Here is a 27,875-nt window from a genome sequence, read left to right on the forward strand (position 1 = left end):
CCAAGGCCAGGGCTTGGCAGCGGCGGGGAATAGGAAGGTATCATTCGTGTGAGGCACCCTGGAGAGACCGACCGCAACTGTGGCCAGTGCACCTTGAGCCCAGCTGGCCGCCAAGCCGCCGTGAAAAACAAGGGGAACTAGTAGAATAAGCACTGCTGTCCAGCAGGGACGTGTGTGCATGCATGCGACCTCTATGAGGCTGTGCTTTAGCTTGTTTTGTAACCTAGCAATAAGATGCTGGGGTGAATTAGATAGCTGTGCCCAGTAGCACTTGCCACCGCGCGGAGCATTGCGCGGAGCATTGCCGCCTCCGCCGAGTTCCACCGGGAAGGAGGAACGGAATTGCAGCGATCCTGCGGGGAAACTCGGGAAGTGCAGCACCAGACTATTGCTTTGACCAGTGGGGGTGTAAGACTTACCAGTCTTTTCTCGGTGAAAGAGGCTTAATCAAGTATATCCCATGGTGTTTCTTGTCTCGGGTTTCGGCACCAAGATGAAAGGGCTGAGCACTCTTGTAGGGAGGATCCAGGTTCCATTTTCCAGGGGATTTGACACCCTCTCCTGGTGTCCAAGGGTACTGCATTCTCTCTCACACAGTCATACTTTTAAAAAATTAATAACACTTAAATTTTTTTTTAAAAAAAAAGACCGGATAAAATAAGATTTGGCCACATACTTATGCCCAGATATGACAGCCTTTCCAGGTCCTTCATGATATTAAAAAAAAAAAAATCACAAATTAGAGGTTCAGCAGAGGTTTTATAAAGATTCTCTGTAAAAGCAGAGGAAGATGTTTTCCTTCTTCATTCTGATTCTGACCTAAGTTGCCAGTGTTTAATACCAGGATTTTATTAGTGATGAGTATCTGCTGTTTTACAGGGCGACTGTTGGATCTGTATGGAGCTCATGTCTACCTCGTTCGATAAGTTTTACAAATATGTATATAGTGTGTTAGATGACGTTATTCCAGAAGAGATCTTAGGCAAAATCACTTTAGCAGTAAGTATTTGGCTTTCACATCACTGATGTATAATTCTGTTACTAGTTGCTGCTGTTTGTGAATGCATGTGGTTTTGGATTTTTGTTGCCTTCCTGAGAAAAATCATTTGTAGTAGGATAATAGATGAAGTCACATCTTTGCCATAATTAAAATAGTAGCTCTGAGGAACATTTTTCAAAACAAGGAAAGTCTGTGAATACTATATTTTTATTCAAATCTCAAAGAACTGTAACAGAATGTTAAGTAAAACTAGGAATGCTATTTTATATTTGTTTCCCCTGTTGTTTCAACTATATTTGTATAGTTTATATCTCTGAGCTAATCAGAGTGGCAGAACTCTGTTTTGAAGCTTTTTGACAAATGCGTTTTACTGTGGTTTAAGAACAAGGATTATTCAGTCAAAATCATTTAAAATATGACTTGTAATTTTAGTAGCCAGCATTATGATTTAATCAATTTGCATTTTCCAGAGTACCAAAAAGGGGAAGAGTTCTCTGAATATGCATTATAAATTCACAATCACTTAGTTTGCTGCTTTCATCTTTTACTTGATAAGTGTGTACAACTTTTTTTTTTACAAAAGAAAAGGTAACTTATTTTTTATAAAGCAAAAGTATAAGACATTTAGAGCACCCCTGAGACACTGAGCCAGTGACACACGTGTAGTTGATGTGAGCATTAACAAATACATGGTTGCTCATGACTTATGATTTCTGTGGATCAGCACCCACCCAATTTCGTTTGTCAGTTGCCAACTTGGTGATTTCTAAAGCTAATGAAACCGATTTAAAAATAAAAACAATTCCTGAACTCTTTCAGTTGTAAGAGATGTGTGTGTCTGGTAGACTTTTAAATTTTTGATTAAATTGTAGTTAGTAAGTTATGTTAAAGTTGATAACTTGCTTTAAAAATTTTTCCCTGCCACATTAATGGTTAAATTTGAATCATTTATGAGCTAGCTAACTTTTGAAATACATATTCTTTCATATAATGCTATAAAAAGAAACTGAGTTGAACTAGAAATGTATTCATTGTTTAGATGAATATGTAAACTTTACATTAATAGTTTAGCTATACCTCCAGTATACCAAGCCACTGTTGTCTAGGAACTTGCTACTGTTCACAGTATTGGGATATAATAGTACGGTAGTAGAATAGAACTGCAGTACTCTACAATAAGTGAATAATGATAGTAGTTAATGGTGAGGGAATATTATTTGTGTTAAGCCAAAATTCTATCACATAATCTTTCTGTTAACTCTATGGTAAATAATATCCCATTGTTACAGATGCTAAATCCTAAAGCATTGAAATATTAATTTGCTTTGGTATTTACATGGTTTTAAGTTATTGATCGTTTAAACCCTACAACCTCATCCCATAACCTCACTCTTACCTACAGTATACAAATATCAAATTACTTTATTATATATGAGTATCATGTATATACTTAGTAGATATACTTAGTACATCTCATACTTAGTACATACTATATACTTAGTATATATACTTCAGTATATGTACTTAGTGCATCTGTGTTTATATTTTCAAACTTGGTATATATTAAGCACAGCATTTTAAATTACTTCCTCTATAGTCTCTTGCTAATTAATAGACCAGTGAACACACAAGAAGAGTTATTGAGATAATTCAAGGGGGTGCTTTCTATATTCCTCATATAATTCCCCTGATGATAGCAAAGACTTGAGTTTCTTTTTCCTTTCTTTTAAACAGCAAATGTGCTGGCTTGTTGTCAAGTCTCTGTTTCCTCTCTTTCTGAAGAAGCCTATGGTTTCTAATCATGGGTACTGTGACCCAGGACAGGACAAATTGCTACTGTCTGAGCAGATATGTCAGCTCTGTAGAACTTACTTTTGGGATTTAGTGAATGATTGTGAGGAGCTGAGAACTTATAAAAATTATCACCATCATTGATAGTAGAACCAGCTTTTATGATTGTACAGGTGTGAGGTACAAAAACAATACAACTTTTTACTAAATTAATATATAAGTCTTATTACTGTTTCCTTAGCTGTCAGAGAGGAACATATAAAAGGCAACTTATCAGATGTAAAATTATATACCATCATAATTCAAAATACAAAAGGATAGCATTTCAAATATTAAATGGAGAAAGCATACAGAGGGCTATGGAGGATATTGCTTGTGATAGGTTTTTGAGCTATTTTAATAAATAAATAAATAAATAAATAAACACATACATACATAAATAAATACCTTTATCCCATCTCTTCTTTTTCTCCCTAGACTGTGAAAGCACTAAACCACTTAAAAGAAAACTTGAAAATTATTCACAGAGGTAGGTATGGATTGCTTTCTATGGAACAGGAATATAGCTTGACTTCTGGCTATTTTGTGGGTTATTTTTCTTTTACCCTTCTCCACCCCTCTTCTACCCTTTCAACCTTCCAACACTAGGTAGGAGAGAAAAAAGGGTAAAGGGGGCAAGGGGGCGATGTGCTTAGATTCCTTCCTGCTGATTAGGGACATCGAGTTCCTTGGGGCAAGTTTGATCTTTGCCATCAGCATCTCTAATTCTTCTTTCTGTCTCTTTGCACACAACTACTTGACAAATTGCCACAAGGTGCAACCAACAGCAACCAGCCACCAACCAAGCCACATAGCAGCAGCTTCTGTCGGGACTCTGGGATTTATATACCCTCTGAAGAGTCTTCAGAATTCTAAGAGTCACACAGCTACAGATAGCACAGAGCCACACCCCTGCTAGAGCACAAGGCAAATCATAATCAGCTACTGTGGATAATCTGAAGCAGTCCCATATCCCACGTCTGGGATTAAAATGAAAACATTCTTATATTTCTGTGTTGTTGTTGTTGTTGTTGTTGTTGTTGTTTTTAAAAATCCCACTCTCACTACATAGGAGTCACCTTTTCTCCTTTAGTTGGTAAACAATTTTAAAAATGAAAACTACCATAACACCATACAAATTTGCATGAAATATTTGTTTGTGGCCAATGCTATATGTTCTGAAGCTTCAACTTTCCCTCCTCTGGGATTCTACCAATTTCCATCTAATTTAGAAGATATATTAGACATTAAAAGTACTTTTTGCTTTAAATAATTGATCTTAGTTAGAAATAGTTATTATTAGTAACAAAACCTCTTTGTACAGTTAAAAGATACCAATAAAATTAAAGGGAAGCATAAATGACTAAAAATAAATCACTCATTGCATAGTAACATTGACGACTGCATATAATCAAAGCATCACAGTAGCCCTGTGGATAATCAAACCAGAATCTGAGAACATAGCACCTTAAGCCATTTTTTTTTTCCATTTCTGGGAATTGAACCTAGGTCCTTGGGCAAGCTGGACAAGGGCTCTCTACTACTTAGTTACACTCCCAGCCTCTATACTCAAGCATTTTAAAGCTATGCTGTTTCTCGTATGAAATGTTTCCTCTTAACTTTAGAGCATGTTTTTGTAAAAGAGATTTAAAATTCACATTACAAACCAAAACTCCTCTAAAACAGGACCTGTTATGAAAGCATTGCCATGACATTAATTACCACTTTGTCTCCCAGTATTGCTTCTAGATCCATTAATGTCCTGAAGAAAGGACTCCCACTTCCCATGTGGCCCTTTTAGCAGGGGAGACATACTTTCTTACATGTTTATATTCTGTGTCACATTTACTAGAATTGTCCCCTTCTCTAAGAGTAACTGTTGCCAAGGAGCATGAGACTTACCTGTCAGGAGCCATGTCTTGGAGATCTGGATAGAGACCTTGACAAGATGCAGACCTCACTAGACAGGATGGAGAGATTAGGAAGTTCTGGGTCTAGATCTAGATGTAAATCTAGAAAACAATAATTGAGACTTCTAGATCTAAAGCTAGATCTAGACCCAGAAGTCTCAATTATTGTTTTCCATGATGCTGACAATGAGATAGATGGAAAGTTCATGATAGAAACAGAAAATTGGAGAGCACAGGGGGAAATTTGACAGTCAGCGCATTGCACATTGATAGTGATTGCCAACGAGGAGTAGCTTTGGCTCTCTGTGTGCTGAGCAAAGGCACAACCATTCTGAAAGTTATAGAAATGAGGTCAAGGGAAAGGTGGTTGGGAGAAACTGGAGAGAACATTTTAGGTCACATGACTCTCTCTCAGGGTGAACATTGGCTCAGCAGTTAAAAGTGTATGCTGTTTTCCAGAGGACCCAAGTTCAGGTCCCAGCACTTACACTGGGTGGCTCACAAACTCCTGCTCCAGCGGATCTGATGTCCTCTTCTCACCTCTGAGTGTCTCCTTACACACTTCGCCTACACACACACATGAATAAAAATAAATCTTTAAAAATTTTCTTAGAAATAATTGATTAGATTTTTCGAGAATAAATAATTTCTTCCTTTAAAATAATCCTTTCATAAGTTAAAGCTATACTTAATGAAATTAAGATTGTAGGTTTATGACTGGTATACCTTATATTTAGTTGTATAGTTGTTGACTTCTTTTGAAAATAAGCTTAGTGTATTATCAGATAAAGTTCATTCCCTATCCTGATTGCTGAATACCACGATTTTATTTGTGTTTTCTATGTGTGAAGATGTTAAGAGACTTAACAAATTGGCTTGTTAAATTGTAATAGTGAAAGGAATTTTACAGTTACATTATAGTTCTAGTCTCTTTTTAGATTTTATAGACAGGGTCTTACTCTGTAGCTGCTCTCAAACTCTGAGCAATCCTCCCTGCACAATGTCACAAGTACTGGGATTATAGATATGAGCCACCTTCTCTGGCCTTAGTTATTGATACCTGTTTAAAACATGAATCATGATTACATATGCTAAATGAAAGTTTATTTCTTTTATATCTGAATTTAAGGGTTCAAAATTTTCAGTATTTCTGACTGTAGTACTTTAGAGTCACTTAACTGATCAGCTGTATACTGAATGGCATGTATCTCTTGCAGACATCAAACCTTCCAATATTCTTCTGGACAGAAGTGGAAATATAAAGCTCTGTGATTTTGGCATAAGTGGACAGCTTGTGGACTCTATTGCCAAGACTCGAGATGCTGGGTGTAGGCCGTACATGGCAGTAAGTGTGCAGCCAAGTCTCTTGCTTGGCAGTCAATGCAGAGAGAGCCTGTGCCCTTCGGTCCTGAGTGTAAGATCTGCCCTCAGCCATGCAGCCTCACTGTGCTGGAATAGTTTCTTTCCCTAAGCATGTCCCAGCTCAAGTTTAAGTTCTAGAATATTGCTAAGTTATTTCATTGCCCTCCTATATACATGTTAATTCTCTTGTTTGGTTTTTAGCATTTATGGTCTTTCCTGATTTTATTCAGCTTAGCTAATCAATCACGTGGTAAATTATCAGTGTCTTTGTCTTTCTTATATCTCTTGTACATTCTTGGCGAAAATAGATAGTGTCTGTTGAGAGGTATATGTCCTGTAAGTGATGGTAAGGTTGGCCATTGTTTTGGCCTTTTCTGTCAGTCTGCACACTGTTTAAATCGTCGTCGTCGTCGTCGTCGTCGTCGTCGTCCTCCTCCTCCTCCTCCTCCTCCTCCTCCTCCTCCTCCTCCTCCTCCTCCTCCTCCTCCTCCTCCTCCTCCGTATTGCTGGGGTCGTAGGTGCCATGGTGCCTGTTTGGAGGTCAGCAGACCCAGTTATGGATCCGGTTTACTCCAACCACCTGGACCTGGAGTTGAGAATTGAACTCAGGTTGTCAAGCTTGTTCATGTCCTTACTCACTGAGCTATCTCACCTCCATGAGCCTTTTTAAAGATTATCTAAGAGTTGAATAAACATCTTCCTCCTGTATTTCCTTTGTGATTGCTTCTATAAGTGTTATAAGAATTTTAAATCAGAACAGTCACAAACAAGAATCACAAGATTTTCTAACATTCTCTGGGTAGATGGGCCCGATGCATCTTCAGACTTCATATTTATTTAAAACCTTGACTATATTTTATTTCCTACATCCCTTGGCAGTCTGTTTGCTATCAGTTCTGTTCCATATCGCAGTGTGGGAGCATATGAAACACAGTGCTACCTGCTCTTACCATGCGTTCTGTTGCTGTATATATTTGGATTTTGTGTTGAAATAGAAAACATTGTGTATGAATGTTTCAATGTTGACAGTATTTTAGAATTGTTCCTGTGTGTGTGTGTGTGTGTGTAGATAAAAAGACATTTTCTTTTAGAATCTGAGTTTGGTTGTCTCACTTGGCAGATGCAATTCAGAAAATCCTATTTTCATTGTGGTAACTAGGAATAAATGGCATAACAGCTTCAAAGGCAAGAAATAAAAACCAATAGACACACGTCTGTTAGTTGCCATAATTTACACATTCTGTAACCATACATTTCAGAAAATAACTGAGCATATTTCCTGTGTTGAGATGGTTTAATACTAAGGTTAGCTGAATGTTTTTCTCTGTGACAATATGATTTTATTTCTGTTCATGTGGTAACCAAATACCTGAGGCTGATTACTTGAGGGAACAAATCTATAGCTTGTAGTTTTAGGAACTGAAAGTTACAGTTGAGTGGCTCTCATCTGTTTGCCTCTGAGAGCCTTTTGGCTTTACCACAGTTTGGCAGAGAAATTAAAAGGGAGTTGTCTGCATGCAGAAAGGGCTGAAGGGTTCTGTTTTGTAACTATCCACTTTCAGGAGCCCATCATTAATCCTTTCTGAGTCTTTCCTCAGCCAGCTAACCTTTTTAGTGAGCCCACCTTTTAGTGGCCCATTGTCTAAATGATTAGTTTGTTATAATACTGACACCTTGCAGACCAAGCCTCTAGCACCTGAATACTTACGAACAAAACATACCAAACATTAGCACTGTGTGATGTTCCTTAAGAATTACTTTTGATTCATGCAAGTCTTAAAAATGTAGCTGTGGCCCAGATATGGCAGATTGTTTTGAATTCAGATAACTTTTAAAGAAAGAAGCAGGCTTTTCACTCTTGTATAGAAACATGGCTCCACACCTACAAAAAGAGAAGTGGTGTAAGGACTCACTTTTCTTTCTGACTTTATCCTACTTTGGATATATAGGCTAATAATAACCTCTGTAGCTCTGATGCTGACTAAATCAAATGAAATTGTCCTGCCATTGGTGGACAGAGTTTGACCTATTAATAGATGGACAGGAGTACAGAATTAATTTTGAGAGTCTTGAGGTGGCTTGAGTCTTCTTAGTATATTGTAGCATATAAGAAATGCCTTTTTGTTTGTGTTTTTGAAACAAAGTCCGGGCTAGGTCCAAGTTTAGGCTCTTCCTGCATCAGCTTCTACCTTAGAGTACTGGAATCACCAGAAATGCACTTGTAGTAGGCTTTTACATTTTTTCCTCAGTCTAGAGAAGCTGGGATTACTTGCTAAATGTTGAACATAAAAAAGAGCTGAAATGCAGAATTTTTACATAATATTTTATATGGAAATTTTAATAGTTTGCCAAGCTCTCTTCTCCCACATAGGAATATATGAATGTATTCATGTATGCATATATATGTTGTATGCTTGCATGCTTGCTGAATCATTTTATTCTAAACACTTGAGTGTCTCTCTCCCAAGACATATTCTTTAACATGACCCCAATAACATTAACATGTATAAAATAGTTAAGAATTTTGTAGTGTTACATAGGCAATACTTGCATTTCCTAAATGTCTAAGACATAGTCATCTTAAATTGATGCCCTGTTTCAGCTTTTGCATTTATTGTTTTAGTCTGAACTGGCCTGGACCTTCCCCCCTCCCTTCATGGAATTAACCTTTTTGGAAGGAGATTTAGAATCCTACATTCTTCATGAGTCTGATTATCCCAGGTGATTAAGTTCAAACCATAGATTTTGGGATGGCAACTTCATAATGTCTGCTTTCTATTGCACCATATGACAAAATACATCATATCGACTTACTTATACCACTTAAAAGAGAGTGGGAACAGTTGCAAGATAGTGTCCCCTTTCCTCAGTTGCTCTTTTTCTTTGAATATATTTGAAAGTCTAATTTTCAGAAGATCTCTCATTTTTTAAAGATTTATTTATTTTATCTATGTAAGTACACTGTTGCTGTCTTCACACACACCAGAAGAGGGCATTGGATTCCATTACAGATGGTTGTGAGCCACCATGTGGTTGCTGGGAATTGAACTCAGGCCTCTGGAAGAGCAGTCAGTGAGCTCTTTCTAGCCTCCAGATTCCTCATTCCTGTGTCACCCTCTAACACAGTGACTTCTAAAAAGTTACTTCAGGAGCTCGAGAGATAGCTCAGGGGTTAAGAGCACATGTTGTTCTTCCAAAGGACCTAAGTTTCAGTTCCTAGCACCCATTTTTAGGTGGCTTACAGATGGCTGTAAGCTTAGCTGCTTGGGATTTGAAATATATTTGTATAGCCCACAAATGCAAGAACTTGTACCTCATTTGTGACAACTACAGAGGAGTTCAGAGTGATCTTAGCACAGTGACTGTGAATGACAGCTCCTTGTGCTGAGTGCACACTTGGAATGTTGATAGATAAGTCACTCATCACAACCAGCGAAGAGACAAAACACTTATTGCCTGACGATCTCTTTTTTTTGTCCTGGGTGTTTTTCCATTCCTGCTGAAGGCAGCCAACACCTGCCTTCTCTGGCATACTTTGAAGATATATCTGTGCTGTTGTGCTGACAAGCCTGGGTTGTATAAATCTTCTGCCATTTTTGCTTATCCATTCTTGTGTTGACACTAAAGGCTTTAGTTCCTGGTATGCCTCCCTTCATTTAGATCTTTTGCTATCTTAGCAATGCCCATAGATTTTAGCATGGAAGTCATTTTAAATTTATTCCTAAAGAGTTCATGGGTTTGATTAGTACAGCACTCAGGAGGCAGAGGCAGGCAGATTTCTGTGACTTTGAAGTTAGCCTGTTCTACAGAGTGAGTTCCAGGATAGCTAAAACTGCATAGAGGGACCCTGTCTCCCAAAATCCAAAAAGAACATATGAGTTTAGACACTGTTACTGGGGATGGAATGAGGTCTTTGTTGGTTTTTTTTTTTTAACACCTTACTTTTATTATGTGGAAGTACCAATAGTTGTCTTAAGTTGCCTTTGTATCTTGGTGACCTTGCTAAATTTAGATTCACTGAGTTTTAATAGAGAATTCCTATGTAGAGGGCTGGAGAAATTTCTGAATAAAAGTAACACCTCTACCTTACATGTTGCACTAGCTAGAACTCAGTTCTGAGTGGCTTAGTTGAAACTGAAGTTTTGTGTCTGGAATTAAGTCTAGATTACTTTGTATTTCTTTGATGAAGTGAGAGCTTTTATTTCTACATAATGTGCTAATAAGACTTGTTGCTATTGTTGTTACTATTTTGGGGGTTTGAATTTTGTCAGAAGCTTTCGATTGTACAGATTTTCCCAATATGTACATTTGTGATCCATTCATGTTACATGCATACAGTATGTATGTATCCCTGAGACAGAGTGCACTGGTTCTCCTGCATTAGTTCTTCTGTGGGTTGGATTTATTCCTATTGCTAGTGTTCTTGTTGTTGTGTACAGGGACATTGTCTTGCACTGTCTGTGCCAGGTTTCCTAAGAGATTTATGGAACGAGTTGAGAGCCATTCTGTCATTTCTATTTTCTTTCCCTTCCCTTCCCTCCCCTCCCCTCCCCTCCCCTCCCTGCCTCTCCTCACCTTTCCTCTTTTCTTTTCGTTTTTCTTTTCTTTTCTTGACTTTTCTCTTTCCCTATGTCTGCCTTCTTTCTTCCTTCCTTCCTTCCTTCCTTCCTTCCTTCCTTCCTTCCTTCCTCTCTCTCTCTCTCTTTCTCTCTCTCTCTCTCTCTCTCTCTCTCTCTCTCTCTCTCTCTCTCTCTCTCTCTCTCTCTCTTTCTTTCTTTCTTTCTTTCTTTCTTTCTTTCTTTCTTTCTTTCTCTCTTTCTTTCTTTCTCAAAAGAAAGTATTTAACTGTGGCTGGCTTATAGTCCATAGCTATATTGTCTTGATAGGTTTTCATTTTACTTTTAAGATATATTCTTTTAGAACTTCATAGTGCTTTAGATCATATTCACCTCTTTATTTCTTACTCCTTGCTCTTTCTGGACCAACTCACACTGCCTTTAGATGTGTGAAAACAACTTTAAGTTGAAAACAACTTTAGATGTTTTGTTTTCTTTTTTTTTTTTCTTAAATGACACATCAAGTTCATTTTATACTAACCATATACTCTTAGATGTGCAATCATCTGTCCACTGGAGTTCGGTTAATCTAGTAGAGGCCACACCCTTCAAAAAGGTCTACCCTTTTTCTCTCCTGGAAGCTCGGATGTCAGTAGCTCCTCAGTTCTGGATGAAGGCTCCTATCTTATCCCATATCACAGATTTTCATTTGTTTGTTTCCCACAGATGACTAGGACTTCCCAGCCTTCATTCTTATGTACTAATGTCAAGGCTGTCTCGTTCTCCTGTCTGACCAGATCTGGTCTACAGTGTATGTTCTGGTATTGCCAGGAAGTGCTGTGGTTTTGTTGACTTCTTTCTGTTGTTTCTCTATTACTATTTTATTTAACTTACTGTCTATGTTATTTCCTGGTGCTCAGTTCCTTGGGTCTCATTTCTTCTTCTGTGTTTGTTGTTACTGTTTGGTTTCTTTGAGGTTTGGTTTTATAGTTCCTTAGTATGTACAGCTGGGTTATTGATCTGAGATGTCTACTCTTCCATTATGTGCTTTAAAGAGATGGCTTCCCTCCGAGTAAGACTCAGCTGTGTCCTGTAAAGTACTCCTTTGATCCATGTGTTAGTATGTTTTTTCTCTACAAATATATGATGATATTCAAAGTTAGGGTTTGAAGATACTCATGACTTTCAGTTTATCTCATCACCTGCCAATGTGCTCGGCATTGTTGCCGTTCTATGTAAGAAGGTATGTGTTGTACCTCAGTACACCAGGTCTCTACGAGTGATGCTGGGACAGTGTTTTCTCCTGTGGTTGACTAGTTAGTGTTTTTACATAGTGTGTATCATTTTCAGCAATATAATTATATTTGTAACAAAAATGTAAATAGCTTTCAGTGAATATTAGTGTAGCACAGTACTTGTTTTCAAATTAAAATGTCTCCAAATTAGTGGTGTAGTACAACTATTATACTTTTGGGATGCTTCTTTTTAGTAGCAGTTACAATTGGCCATCAAGATCCACCCCATTGTTAATTCTGTGCCATTGGTATAGTCCCCTGTGTTCCTCTGCATCTATGTTATATGTTATAAAAAATAGTACCTAATTTCAAGGAAATGCAAAAATGTTCCCTTCATGGAAATTGCTAAAATTGTTGTTTGTTTTCTTGTTTGCTTTGCTGTTCATAAGACAAGGTGATAGATTACACATTGTGCTTTAATTTGGCTAAAAAAGGCAATACAAGTAATTGGGATGTTCAAAGAATATTGAGAAGAATTAAAGGGTTGGGTCGTACAGTGATGACAGTTCCTACTTTTCTTTCTTGTCACAAGTACCTTGTAGTCAGTCTTCCTATTGAGCAAAGGCTGGGAAATCAGACCGTTGTTCTTTCTTCTCCTGCTCCTTCCTATTTATCAGCATTTGCTCCAGCAAATAAGCAAATAAGACCTTGTAATTATTTGTTTTGCCCCCTGTTCCCTTTTCACTCCCTTGGATCATTCTCAGCTTTATCTTTGCCACTGCCTTGAGTATTTAGGGGAGAAACTCAGAAGGTCTCTAATGTAGTCCTCGTGTTGTTTGGGGTTGCTGTTACTATGAGGAAACACCATAACCAAAAGAAAGGTGGGGAGGAGAGGGTTTATTAATTTCCATGTTGCTGTTTATCATGAAGGAAGTCAGGGCAGGAGCCAAGCCAGAGGCCATGGAATGGTGCTCCTTACTAGCTTGCCCCTGATGGCTTACTCAGCCTACTTTCTGATAGAACCCAGGACCACCAGCCCAGGGATAGCACCACCCACAATGGTCTGGGTTCTCCCCCATCAATCACTAATAAGAACATACCTTACAGATGGATCTTATGGAAGCATTTTCTCAATTGAGGCTCTCCCTCCCTCCCTCCCTCCCTCCCTCCCTCCCTTCTTCCCCCTCTCTCTCTTTCTCCCTCTCCCCCCAACCCCCTCTGTGTCAAGTTAACATAAAAGTAGCCAGCACAGTTCCTCTGACATAGCCATTGAGGTCAGTGGAGTTTTTGTTAGCTGTTCCTAATACGTGATGTCTCTCTGTTACCCCCAGTCGGGCTGTGGGCATAAATTCTTCTGGGATGATGCTGAGATTTTGTCTCTTTCCCAACTACTGCTTCCATCACCTGCTTCTTTACAGTCCATATAACTAATGATGCTGACTTCTCTTTGTATTCCAGCCTGAAAGAATAGACCCCAGTGCATCAAGACAAGGGTATGATGTCCGCTCTGATGTCTGGAGTTTGGGGATCACATTGGTATGTTTCTGTTGGCTAAACTTTGTCATAGTAATGTAACAGTTAGAGATTGAGAGGTAAAAAATGGTGAAAGACAAGGAGAAACTTCATGATTTGTAGCAAACAAACTGAAACTCTTCATCCTTGCCTAAAGACTATGTTGAAATTTTGGTTTCATTTTAAATGTTTAATGTAAAGTTAAGGCAACTTTCAGCCTTAGTTTGGAGTGCTTTAGCAAAATGCCCTAAGTTGCATAACCAGAAATCAGATCGGGAAGTTATTTCTTGTGGTTCTGGAGACTAAGAAGTCCAAGAATAAGGCTTTGACTTATTTTGTACAGAATGAGATGTTTTCTTTGTTGTTTTCAGATGTCAAAGAGGGTTAGGGACATGGCTGTCAGAGGTGCCTTCTAAGTTCACTGATCCTGTTTGTGAGATACTCTGATTACCTAGTCACTTCCCCAAGCCATGCCTCTGGAGGCCGTAAGAGTGGAGGGACACAGTTTAAGCAGAACCCTAGTTGTGTGCTCATTTTCTCCTCTCCAAGGTGCATTTTCTCAGGCCTTGCTTTAATTGTTGTTTGCTTCTTATTTTGAACAGCTTCTGTTGCTTCTTCTGCATTAGCTGAAGTTTCTGTCCATATGGATTCTGGGATATAGACAATGTAAAATTCCTTTTCTTACATTTTTCTCTCATTTTCAAGTTAAGCCAAAGTCCTTTAGTTCATATTAAAAACAATGAGCCTTTTGTAGCTTACCACTCTCATTTTTAAAGTAGAATTTCTTCTGTAATGAGAATCACTTGTCTGTTAGTTTTAGTGAAAATTGTTGACAGACTAATGGGTTGATTTTCTTATAGAGAAGCTAACAGTTTGCTTCTGCGGGCTGCAGCTATCTCTTCTCTTCTCTCTCTCTCTCTCTCTCTCTCTCTCTCTCTCTCTCTCTTTCTTTCTTTCTTTCTTCTTCTTTTTTTTTTTTTTGTTTTTGTTTTTGTTTTTTCGAGACAGGGTTTCTCTGTATAGCCCTGGCTGTCCTAGAACTCACTATGTAGACCAGGCTGGCCTCCAACTCAGAAATCCTCCTGCCTCTGCCTCCCAAGTGCTGGGATTAAAGGTGTGTACCACCACTTCTTATTGTCAAACTAGTTTACAGGCTATGTAGCCTATTGATCCCACTTAGGTGATTATATGTAAAGCATACAGAAGTCTCCATCTGTTCCCTTCCTGTTGCTATGCTTGTACAGTAAAAAGCCAGGCATGATGACCTACATGTGTAATGCTAGTGCTGGGAAGGCAGGGACTGGGAGCCCTTGGGGTTTTCTAGCTGCCTAGTCTATAGCCTCCTTGGTGAATTCTTGGTCTTAGAGAGATCCTGTCTCAAAACCAAACAAACAAAAGAAAACAAACCCAGGTGGCGATACCTGAGAAACAATATTCATAGTTGTCCTGTAGGCTCTACACACCTATTGCACATGTACACACACAGTATGTCTATGTTCACCCATGTACACACAAACATACTCATGTGTACCTACATGTACACACACACACACACATCATACACATATAGGCATGCAAACAAACCCATGTTCATCTATATACATACACCCAGAGCAAGTATGCTCTTCCTTACTAAAGAGAATTTTTATTTAATATGTTGGGTTTGTTTTGTTTTGTATTATAAGGGAGGAAGGGAGACAGGTGTACCAAGGCCTTAAGCATAGTAGACAAGAGTCTATCACCACATCACACCCCCAAACCTGTGAATGGTTTTAACATAGAAGCATTTTACACAAGTTCTTTAAGCTGTGTTAGCCATGTACTTCAACACTTAGGACTTTCATAGGATAATCTTAAAGTAGCTTTCACCATATAATGCAGGCTTTCCTTCTTATTCCAACCTGTCCTCCAAAGTAAGCCTAGTGAGGTTATTCCTGGTGGGGAAGAGTTACCCTTTCAAGGCATTTCTGTTTTACTGAAAAGAAACTTAAGCCAAAGCTATGTTCCCCTTGTCCCTGTTTGTGTGTGCATGCCTGCATGTGTGTGCATGCCTGCGTGCGCGTGCGTGCATGTGTGTGTGTGTGTGTGTGTGTGTGTGCATGCCTGTGTGTGTGTGCATGCCTGCATGTGTATGCCTTCTTACTTCCCTGTGCACTTGTGTCTAAGAGGAGAGACAGCAGTTCTAAGGAGGAAGTAGAGTCGGTTTTCTAAGAATATTCACCCTTAATAAGCCATTTCTCTGTACCATTTTGGAGTCTGATCCTCATAATGGGCTCATGACTCCATGTCTCAGGAAAAGTACAAGTTCTTGGTCTTCATTGAATTTCAGAAGACAGCTAGGGCAATGTTAGACATATTGGTTATTAGCAAATATTTTGAGGCCATTATACTTTTTTGATGTGCACTGTATGCTTTAATGGTACTGTTGTGAGTCCTTTATTGGCTCTGTAAGCCTAACTTGATTTCTTCAGTAATTATAAATCCTGACTGAGCTTGAAGTAACCACAGGATTTGCATACTCTTTCCTTTGAATTCAAACTGGTTTTTCATTTGTTAAATGTTATTTTTACCTTAGAAAGGAATCTGGCCACTGTTTTGGACTGAGAACTCCCATGCAGGTGACTGCAGAGTGTGAAAATGTTTTCTGTGGAAGTTCTAGTCTAAACTTTCCAGAGTCTTTTATACAAAGGGTTGGGCCTGCATTATGGAGGTGTAGTTGAGCCTAGACCCAGAACTTTGCTTTCACCTGTAGTCCAAGGCCTTGAGTTTGGTTGAGGCACATTTCTTTACCGTATGTCTTCCACTTAGCTTTATGAGCTAAAGACTTCTCCCTAACCTGACAGAGTTTGAAGGATGACTTTAAAAGAGTTTTGTTGGATCTTTGGATTGACATCACTCTCCAAAAGGGAGTAGTAAATCATGGCTACTGTCGTTTTCTGTTTCCTTTTTGTTCTCTGTAGTATGAGTTGGCCACAGGCCGATTTCCTTATCCAAAGTGGAATAGTGTATTTGATCAGCTAACACAAGTGGTGAAAGGAGACCCTCCGCAGCTGAGTAATTCCGAAGAAAGAGAGTTCTCCCCCAGTTTCATCAACTTTGTCAACTTGTGGTAAGTATTGTATTTGCCGAGATTCAAACACAAATTGGGGGAGCAGTTAAGCAACTTAATCTCAATTACATAGATGATTTACAAAGGGGATGGGGTCTTTTGTTACATTACCCCTAGCTAGGACTATGTAGAAGTTCTAGCCAGCCTAGAGAGGCAGCATCCTCTTATTCTACTACATTGGTGAAAAGCAGATGTGGGTGATGGAGACATCAGCTGCCTCCAGCTTACCAGTCCCTGGTATAAGTTACTAGGTTAAATGTCTAGGTTAGACTGTGATCTTCTCATGATGAGGTTATATGAGGATCACCTGGATGCTGTTACTACTCAGTAACTCACCAGACCAGACTGTGAGGCATGGATCTCTGGCCTGATAAAACCTAGAGCATAGCTGAGTATAGGTATGCGTAGTAATGTCAAGTTCAAAGCTTAAATTCATAGGCTAAAATTAATATATTGGCTCTCTGTAATCCTTTTCTAAAGCAGGCTTGGATTTTATGCCTTTTGTTGTTGTCTACTTTGTCAGTTTTTTTTATATGCACATGACACCAAGAACAAATATATGCAAGGCTGGAGAGATGGCTCAGTGAGTGAAGCACTTGCTGTGCAGATATGAAGCCTGGATCTCCTTCCAGCACCCAGAAACCACTCAAAGCCACATGGACCAGATGGTCTGCCTCCAATACCAGCACTTCTGTGACATTTGTTGGCTGGAGTTTTCAAGTCTTTCATCTTCTCTGACTATATTCTGCCTGTTGTGATCTTTCAGAAAGGGAACAGAATGCTCAAGAACTAGGTAGAAGAAAGCTTGTTAGGTGACAATTGGCTGGCTTTCTTTACTCACTGAAAACAGTCTTTCTTTACTAATTTGGACTTATCAAATGCAGTTGCATAATTTCATAAACTTGGCCATTCTGTATAACCATTCTAATGAAATACTTGCTAAAAGGAATCTAATGTACATCTCAGACTGTTTACTTTAAAGTGTTTATACATGTTGAGTGCAACAACACAGGCACCACAGCACCCATGAAGAGGTCAGAGAGCAAATTTGAGGAGTTGGTTCTCACCTTTTACCTTGCTTTGTGAGGCTGGGCCTCTTGTTTTTGCCACCATACTGTGTACTCCAGGCTGGCTGGTGTGTAAATTTTGGGTGATTCTCCTGCCTCTGTCTCCCAACTCTTGGGATTGTAGGGATTACTACATGTGTGAGATACTACATGGAGAATTTTCCCTGAGCTCTAGGGATCTGAAGTAAGGCAGCAGCAGGCTTGCAGGGCGGTGCTCTTACCCATTGAGCTATTTCCCCAGTTCTGCTGTGTTGATCCCTAGACCTCCTCTGTGGTGTTATTTTATATATGCGTGTGTGTGTGTGTGTGTGTGTGTGTGTGTGTGTGTGTGTGTGTGTAGTACTGAATTACATTTTCTCCTTGTTTCTCTTTGTGTCACAGCAGGTAGCAGTGGTGAATATAAGTGTCCCATGTTTTTTTTATTTTTCAGCATATCAAAATTATTGTATGAATCATTATGTCTGCAGTTGAAGGATAATCTGTACTGTCCTCATGAGAGCTTTGTTTAAAGCCTTATGCAACCCAAGCTAGCTCTGAACTTTCTATGTAGCTAAAGATGACCTTGACCTTGTCTGCCTTTCACTTGTAAAAAGTTAAATTATTGGGTCATTATGATTTCATCTTAACATTGTTACTTTCATGTTATTTTAGCCTTACAAAGGATGAATCCAAAAGGCCAAAGTATAAAGAGCTTCTGGTAAGTATGGACCCTGTAACCAGAAACTGGTGGTTACAATTCAACCTTTAATTTCCTAGCTCATTTCTCATAAAATGAATTTGGTCTTATGTCAGAAAATTCTCCTAAAACATTCCATTGTGCAGTCTAAGTTTGTATAACTCCTGTTAGGGAAAAGTAAGTGAACTTTTATTCAATATGCTTCCACTCTGCCAGTTCCCTACGTTTGGAGAAGTTCTCATTCAGCTCATGATAAGCAGTCTCTTTTTTGTGAGGCTTTCCTGTGAGCAGAGAAGAGAGTGCTGTCTGTGGTCCAATGATATGGGAACATTTGACGAAAAGATTGCATGGCTTGTCACATTTAGAGCTTACTAAGGCTCTTAAGCCAAACTTGTGATCAAGTAATATAACCAGAGAAGTTGTGGAAAAACTGTTGTTTAAGTGATAGAGAACAAAAAGAGGGCTTGGTGACCCAGGCTGTGGGCTCTGGAAAGCACAGGGAAGGTCTCCCTTGGCCTTTTTTTTTTTTTTTTTTTAAAGTAGAAATCAGAAGGTTTGAAACTGAAAACCCCTTTGAAAGATCCTTGATCTACCAGTGCGGGGAACAGAGGCTAGTGTCCTGAGAGGCTGGACAGAGATTTCTGTAGTTCTTGGCTCTCAGATGGTATGGTAAGGAACAAACAACTCTATTTTCTTCCTCAGCAAATACTCCCTGTACACAGTTCTGAGACCTACTGCCAGGGTGGAACCCAGTATCTCACATTTAAGGCATCTACATCCAGCCACTAAAATGTTCATGTGATGAATGCCTTTCTTATTATATATTGAAGCTGAATGTGATTGGGAGTTTATTGTGCTGTGTTGTATAGAAATTGAGAAGGGTTGACTTAGGGCTCTGATACAAATGTTTGACATTTTCCTTGTTCAATTTTCTTGCAGAAACATCCCTTTATTTTGATGTATGAAGAACGTACTGTAGAGGTCGCATGCTATGTTTGTAAAATCCTGGATCAGATGCCAGCTACTCCCAGCTCTCCCATGTATGTCGACTGATACTGCTGCTACATCAGACTCTAGAAAAAAGGGCTGAGAGGAAGCAAGACATAAAGAGTTTTCATCCTGTATCACAGTGTTTTTATTGCTCGCCCAGACACCATGTGCAATAAGATTGGTGTTCGTTTCCATCATGTCTGTATACTTCTGTCACCTAGAATGTGCATCCCTGTAATACCTGACTGATCACAGTGTTAGTGCTGGTCAGAGAGACCTCATCCTGCTCTTTTGTGATGAACATATTCATGACGTGTGGAAGTCAGTACGATCAAGTTGTTGACTGTGATTAGATCACACCTTAAATTCATTTCTAGACTCAAAACCTGGAGACGCAGCTACTGGAATGGTGTTTTGTGATACTTCCAAGGCTGGAAGGACACAGTCATGGATGTACTATGTCTGAGCATAGAGACCTGGGCTTGAGTGAGAAGAGCTTGCACAGCCAGTGGGACACATTGCCTTCTGCAGCTGGGAGACAAAGGAAGGATTTCCTTTCTTCACCAAGTGCAATAGATTGACTCATCTGATGTTCTGTTGCTTTACAGGCACAGTCGATGTTTGGGGACCGATGTGCTCAGCCAAATTCCCTGTTCAGAATACCATGTTGAATTAGAATTTATCTTTACCAAAACCATGTTGCTTTCAGAGAGGTGAACATTAAACTACTGAGACAGGACAGAATGTGTTCTTTGTCCTTTTCCAGCCCTGCTCTTCACTAGGACAATACAGGAGTCTGCCACCTGTCATAGAAGGGTGCTGCCAACTTGATGCTCTACCTGCCACCAACCGCCAGGACTGGACGAAGGAAACAGTACTGAGGGCAAAGTTTACAGATGTTCTTGATTCTGGTATTTTGTCCAGAACAGCTTGTAGCAGCTATAGATTCCCCCTTGGCCCCAAGCCTGGGACTTGAGCCATCTTAACTCACTAACAAGGAGAATTAGCTAGTAGCAATGTGCCTTGATGAAGATTTCCTGCAGGTAGCAAACACCAAATCACAACTCTTTGCTTCTTGCCATCATGGGCCAGATCCTCAGTTTCTAACTCTTCCCTTCCCCACAATTTGTTGTCTCATGTGGCTTTTGCTCAGTTCAGTATTTCGCCTTGTTTTTCACATTGGGAACCCGAACATTACCAGGGATGCTACTTACCTCGATTCGTAACCCTGGATCTGTCCTGTGCTCTGATGGTCAGAAAGCTGAGACAGCTGGGCCCAGTTGATGTTGTAGTTGAGAACGAGACAGTCTTTCTCAACTTGGAGAGGCACATTTGAGCAGCTTTAAGATCTTAAGTGGCAGCTTTTCAGATAGGCGTGTCACCTGCCGGGGCCTCTACCAGTTCACTGTCTCCCTTGGAAGTGGAATCCTTCCCACCTCTGCCCCCCAGAAAGACAAAATGAACAAGAAGCCACGTCATCTCATGTGCTGTTTGTCTTCAGCCCATTAGCCAGGCACTGAGCGTCAGGCTCTGCGTAGCAGTTAAGCAACAGCACTGGGAGTTGGTCTGCCATGCGGTGATGCCTGCCATGCAGTGAATGCCTTTCCAGGATCTATCCCTCATGGGCACTACTGTGTCTCCCAAAGTGGCACTCAGTACTATCACACAATAAAAGGAGAATGGTGCTGTTTGAAGTTACATCCCTTCTCATTGGAGAATTTAAAAATGATTTATCTCTTGGTCCACTTGCCTAATTTCCCCATTTTCCACCCCTGGCCCCCTAATCCTTAGATTCTCTGTGTTCCATGAGGAGACATTATGGGATGTCTTCCTTAAGCTGCACCAAGCCATTGTCCTCCATTGCTCCCAGAACTCAAGAGGAATTTGTTTCTCTGCTGTCAGCTTCCTGTCTGTGGCTCAGTATAGCCTCATTCCACCATAATGCAAATAGAGATCAAAGCAATTCTGACTGTCCAGGAGCTATCTCACTTTCTGCTGTGTGGGTGACCACATAAAAAGGCAATTTTAGTGTATTAATCATAGATTATTATAAACTATAAACTTAAGGGCAAGGAATTTATTACAATGTATCTTTATTAAAACAAAAGGGTGTATAGTGTTCACAAACTGTGAAAATAGTGTAAGAACTGTACATTGTGAGCTCTGGTTATTTTTCTCTTGTATCATATGAAAGTATATAAAAATTATCAAAAAGCTGATGTGCAGGGATATTGCCTTATTTGTCTGTAAAAATGTAGCTTAGTAACATAACTGCTTCTTGGAGCTTTGGAATATTTTATCCTGTATTCTTGTTTGAATCCTTCCTCTATTTAAGACATAGCCATGGAGTCCACATGTTTATGGAATAGTCTACCCTTTGCCTGCAGGTCAGTTGTAATAAATCTAGGTTGTGATGATGGTCTTGTAATTTGATTTTCTGCAGTCGAGAAAGAAAGTCAAGAAAAATGTCATTAAGTCATCTGTGCATTTCATCTGGAGGAGAGTTATCTCCTTCCAGAAGTTTCTGGTGCTCTTCTTTATCCTCCTGTCTCTCTGCTTGTTTCCTGACCACAGGTATAGCAGTGTGGCACAGCCTGCTTTTCCTTTTAGCAGCTGTGGTGCAGTCTTTTCGAGCTCACACTTGGGTGTCTGGACCTATCTTGCTTGTAGAATGCTGCAGGAAGCAGGTGCAGTTCTGCCCGTATCAGCATTGGCAGGTGTGACCTTAGGCCTGGTGTTGCCAGCCTGGCTCCTGATGCTGAGACCCAGGTGAGAGGTCAATTGGGATCTCTTACTGCTGCCTAAGAGGAGAGCAGGGCAAGGAGACTGTAGTTAAAAAGAGCTATAGGGGTCATGCCTGGGGAGCTCCTTGGGGTGGGGTGGGGAATACACTAATGGAGGGGAACAAAAGAGCCTGGAAATGGCAGGAAGCAGCCCAGTATGAATTTTTCTGCTGTGTTCCCATGGCCGTTGATGCCTACTTGGTCATATAAAGTGGTTCAGCACCATATCCTGTGTCCTCCATTGTTTGCTCCTCAACTAACACTGCCGAGGGAAGCAGTAGCTCAGAGGTTCCCATTCCATTTGAGCTCAGGGTGGCAGGAGGAACAGGTGCACTCCAAGTCCCATAGAACTGTATCTTGTGTTTGTTCATCTCATTTGATTCTGAGTGCAGTTGCACCAAAATCACGTGGTAGGATGTTCTTTCTAGATAGGAGAATGGAGGGAGGTTGCAGAAGTAAAATTCTACCTCAGGTAATAGTAGGGGAAAGAAAAGGTTAGAGACTCAAACCCAAAACTATAAAAACATGATAGTTTGGGCTGGAGAGATGGCTCAGCGGTTAAGAGCACTGACTGCTCTTTTGAAGTTCCTGAGTTCAAATCCCAGCAACCACATGGTGGTTCACACCCATCCATAATGAGATCTGATGCCCTCTTTTGGTGTGACTGAAGATAGCTACAGTGCACTTACATTCAATAATAAATCTTCAGACTGGAGCGAGCAGAGGTCCTGAGTTAAATTCCCAGTAACCACATGATGGCTTACAACCATCTGTACAGGTACAGTGTACTCATACATAAGTAAATCTTTTTAAAAGGTGATAATTTAAACCTACTTTCTAAGGCAGGCAAGGTGGCTCAGTAGATAGAGGAACTCAACACTAAGCCTGAAGCCCTAAGTTCAGTTCCCAGGACCCACGTAGTAGAAAGGGAGAAGCAACTCCTCTAAGTTGTTCTCTGACCTCCACAGGTTCACAGTGGCACATGGGGGCCACACGGGCCCCTCCCCAGGTCTCATAAGAATGCAGATTCCATCACCTTCAAAGATAGAAGTGTGTGATAAAGGAGTAGTTGGATCTTCTGTGCTCGTTATTCTCCCCGGGACCTGCTCTGTTGTCATAGGAGTTGAAAGTGGAGGTTCTGGGAACTTAGTGGATTTGGTCACCCATACATAGCAGGCATGAGGTTACCTGAGGCCCTAGGTCCTTAAGTACAGCACTTGGGGCTTCAGGTTAAGTAATTGCCTTTTGCTAGTATGAGGCATGAACTGCAGAAGAGAAACTTCCAGCTGCCTTTGCGTTTGGGTTGATAACTGCCCAGCTGTGTAGCTGCAACATTGAGAATAGAGACATTGACTGTGAAGGCACATTTGGTCCTTCCCCACAGTTGTATGTATGTATGTATACACACACACACACATGTATGTGTGTATGTATGTATGTATATATATATATGTGTGTGTGTGTATATATATATGTATATATACATATATATATATATTACTTTTACAGGCAGACCATCAATTTACATTATGATTACTGTGACCATTTCATCAACAATTTAAAACAGCAATATTAGTGTTGGGGAGATGGCTCAGACATTGAAGCCCTTGCTTGCCAAACATGAGGACCTGAGTTTGATTCTCTAGCTCCCATGTTTAAAAAAATATATAACAACAACAACAATCTCAGGTGCAGTAGCACACACCTGTACTTGGGATGCTGGAGGGGAGCAGATAGGGTAATTGGGCCTTTCTGGTCTAGCTAAGTCAGTGAGCTGTATATTTAGTATGGCCTATAGAAAGATAGGTAGGTAGGTAGGTAGGTAGATAATAGATAGATAGATAGATAGATAGATAGATAGATAGATAGATAAGCTGTGAGTTTAGTAAGAAACTTATAAATAAACGTGGATGAATGCATGTAAAGAGTGAGGAAAATACTGTATGTCAACCTTGGCAGCCCCCACATGTGTGTGCATACCTACATACAAACTAACATAAATATATTTTAATGTATCTGAAAGAATGTAAGCACTGTGGATGCAAAAGCAGGAGGGTCTTGAGTTCAAAGCCAGCCTGGTCTGTTAAGTAAGACTTGGTCTCCTTATAAGAAAATTACAGATGAGCCTTTCTAGGTAGTTGTTCATGGCCATTATATAAGCATGTCACATCCTGTTTACCTGCTTTTTTTTTAATGTTTGCATTCCACTTTTGTTAACTGCTCACTTTGCATTTTTCTATGTGTGTGCGTATTTTAATCTCAGGCCTTCTGAAGGCACTGGGTCCTCTGCTTACTGGCTGAGTAGCTGCCAGACTTTTACAAAGCATGGTATCATTGAGTATTCCCACTTCAAGAGTTTGATCATTACAGCTTGTAACTTTACATCCCGGCTCACTTTCCACTGTTTTTTTAGATGGTGTGAATGAAGAGAGCACTTCATACTTTGGTCTGTGACATCCCATTGTCCTGACACCTCTGCTGAGGTCATTCTTTCCTCATCAAGAACTCTGGGTGCTCTTGCTGATGAACCCGAGTCACGGGCCTTTGAAGTGCCTTCTGGATCCTCTGCCCAGTCTCTCTTGACTGCCACTGCTCTGCAGTAACTTTGACTTTACCTTGCTGTTTTCCTCTTCAGGGTCCTTTTTACCTCAACTCTACAGATATTAGCATCAGCTTTGCAGCTTCTGTAGAGAAGTCTGCTGATGGCGGCAGCAGAGGGAGTGTGTGGGGATCAGTTTACCTCCCAAGCCTTCATCTTCCACGAACTGGGATGTTTTCCTTCCAATTTCTTTAAATCTTTTATTCTAAACACTGTTTGGGAGTTTATATTTGTTACATTTACCTCTGCATATTTTTCAGTGCTTTTATGAGTAGAGATAAATTTTCTTGGCTTAAATTTCAAATATTGATTGTTAAGTCCATGGATTATAACTCACCTTCCTCATATATCTTGTATCCTGATCCTGTCACCCTCATGAATTTATTTATGCTAATAGTTTTTAAGTAGATTATTTCAGGCTATGTACAAAACAATGCTATCTACAAATGCAGTTTTGTTTCCATCTTCCTGATTTATTTGATGCAATTTTATTCTAATGTAGAATTTAAATTTCTATACCTATTTCTCACAATATATATTTATAGATTTCTTTTTCGTGTGGCTACTCTGGGGTTTAGTGTATGCATATTTAGTGTAATCAGTCTCAGGTTTACACTAAATTCTGGTTACTTGGATGTGTTTGGTCTCCCTTTCTGCTGGGTGGTACTCACACAATCACACAGTCACACCAGCAACACCTCCCACACAGATGCACTTCCTAACGTTGGAAATATGTATATTTGTCTTTTTCTTTTTAGTAATGAGCTGGGTTATTTTCATGAAATTGGCTTCCTTTCTATCTGCATGCTCCAGTGTTTCATCTTTCTGTTTTCTGAAATCTTTACTGTCTCAATACAATTACAATTTTCTATGGAGATATAGCAGAGACTAAGATTATTATCAGGCACTGGGCATGTGATTTTATGCAGGGAAGCTGAATTTTGATGGTAATTTTGCCAGTGTCCCCTCCCTCACACCTTCTTTTACCTCTAATAATAGGCTCATAGTTTTCAGTTGTGTATTTAAGTGGTCAAATCACCTACAAATATTATTTTATTTTCTTCTTTAATTATCAATTTAACTTATACTGCCTCACTACTCTGGCTGTGGTTTTCAGTTGCACATTGATTAGAAGGATGATATGGAGCCATGTGAGTTAAAAGGGGCCTTCAGGGTTGTGCTGTCACCGTTGATTGCTTCTGACTACGGAGCAAGGCACAGGAAGTGGATTCTTCACTGATGAGATTCTAGAGGGTTTCTCAGGTTCAGGTGTGTGTGTGTGTCTTAGAGCAAGTTTTGAAAAAGTCACAGTGAAAATACAGCTTTATTAAAGTTAAGAGTAAAGCATGTAGTGTTCTAGAATGTGCTCCTCAGGAGGGGAACATGCAGAAGGAGCTTGGGTAATGAGCTCAGGTGATGGGAAGAGCCAGTCCTGGAATGGAGCAGATCCTGACCCTGACTGTAAATTCTTCTTTAGCTATACATCATGCACACATGACTTGGAATTTTCCTGACAGGCCACATAAAGGCAAATTGGCTTTCTCTGTTCTTGCCCCCTATGCTGGTCCTGACTGGTCTTTTGTCTCTCCTACCGAGAATTACCTGACCATAGTTTACCCACAGAAATTGTTTTCACGATCAATGCCTTAGGTCACTGAGATGTGCTGACACTTAACTGCCTCAGTAGCAAGCCTCTTTTCACCACTGAAGTGATTTTTCAAGAGATGCAAAGGACCAGGAGACTCCCAACTTCTCTAGAAGAGAACATTCAACATAATGAAAATCACACAGAAAAGCCCAGTAAAAGGCCCATGCAGTCACATATGCCTGTAACCCCAGCACTCCAGGTAGAAGAGGAGGGCCAGACTTCAGCACCGTTCTCAGCAGCATAAGGAGACGGACATCACCCTAGGTTACATGTGATCCCGTCTCAAAAGCATAGCAGTATTCTCCAAGAAAAAGGACTAAAAATGCTTCCTCTTAATATAAGTATTATATTGGAATTCACAGATAATAAGGGAAGAAAAGGCAACTATGCTTAAAATAAGTAGTATGTCCTTATATATGATATAATCATATATACAAACCTCCAAAAGATTTCAAATAAAAGCTTTTAAAGGTGATCACATTTTATAAAATTAGTGGGGTACATAAATAAGTTATGAGTCTGTGAGATGGATTGAGAAGGGACAGCACTTGGCCACCAAGCCTGATGGCCGGGGTTCCTTCCCTAATGTCCATATGGTGGAAGAGAGAAGAGAGTGAGGCCCAGCTTGGCCTAAAACAGAGATCTGCCTCCCAAGGACCGGGAATAAAGGCGTGTGCCACCATGTCCAGAGAGCATCTTCTTACTTTTAAAGGGTCTACTTAGTTTTATAAAACTTAGACATTCCCATTACAGTTTCTCAATTCAACTTGAGGGACACTCTCCTAAGTATAATTATTAATATTATTAATATTATAATATTATGTATTATAATATACTTATTTTCATAATTATTATAACTATTAGCATTAGCATTACAATATGATAATAAATAATATATTTATTACTATATAATTAATATAATATTAATCAATAATATGATTATTAATACTACTATTTCCTTCATTTTCATACATGAACTTTCACCCATAAAGTCAAAACTCCCCCCTCCCAGACAGTATAGATTCAATGCTCTTACCAAAATCTTCTTTTATTAGTGATTTATTTTTGTGTGCATTTTGTTTTGCCTGCTTGTATGTGTGTGCAAGAGTGTCAGAGCCCCTGGAACCAGAGTTACAGACAGTTGTGAGCTGCCATGTGGGTGCTGGAAATTGAACCTGGGTCCTCTGGAGGAGCAGATAGTGCTCTTAATTATTGAACCATCTCCCCAGCCCTAAAATCTCAATGGCACTCATTTTTATAAATAGAAAATTTCAGCCTATATTATAGAGAAGGCTCAACATTTGAGAGCTCTTGTTACTCTTCCAGAGAACCTGAGTTCAATTCTCATCTACATACAATTACCACCAGTAGCTCCGGCTGCAGGGATCTGCTGCCTTCTGTCCCTGACAGGCATGAATACACATAGTGTGTACTCCCACAGACATGTAAATATAACCTAAAAGAAAAATGCAGCTTAAACTCAGTATCTTGAAAGACCCTGAATAGCCAGAACAATTGGTTAGGAAAAAAAAAAATCTAAGAAAAGCAGTGTCGTGTGTGCTGATGTAAAAATGGATATATACATGGATGAAATAGTA

At 39.7% G+C, this 27,875-nt stretch overlaps 1 protein-coding gene across 4 annotated transcripts in view; it reads left to right on the plus strand.

Annotated features, from left to right (window-relative positions):
• Map2k4 (mitogen-activated protein kinase kinase 4) overlaps positions 1-21,664 on the plus strand; it is a 111,460-nt gene extending 89,796 nt beyond the window's left edge. For all 4 annotated transcript variants that reach the window (XM_052194822.1, XM_052194823.1, XM_052194825.1 and 1 more), the window contains 7 exons: positions 880-999; positions 3,269-3,320; positions 5,958-6,085; positions 13,352-13,429; positions 16,366-16,514; positions 18,233-18,278; positions 19,197-21,664. In XM_052194822.1, the coding sequence (XP_052050782.1) occupies positions 880-999; positions 3,269-3,320; positions 5,958-6,085; positions 13,352-13,429; positions 16,366-16,514; positions 18,233-18,278; positions 19,197-19,310 (687 nt within the window). In that variant the 3' untranslated portion in view covers positions 19,311-21,664. The remainder of the gene's footprint in view (positions 1-879; positions 1,000-3,268; positions 3,321-5,957; positions 6,086-13,351; positions 13,430-16,365; positions 16,515-18,232; positions 18,279-19,196) is intronic.
• The last annotated feature ends 6,211 nt before the right edge of the window (positions 21,665-27,875 follow it).

Source organism: Apodemus sylvaticus, chromosome 10, assembly GCF_947179515.1.
Source record: "Apodemus sylvaticus chromosome 10, mApoSyl1.1, whole genome shotgun sequence".
Taxonomy (NCBI): domain Eukaryota; kingdom Metazoa; phylum Chordata; class Mammalia; order Rodentia; family Muridae; genus Apodemus; species Apodemus sylvaticus.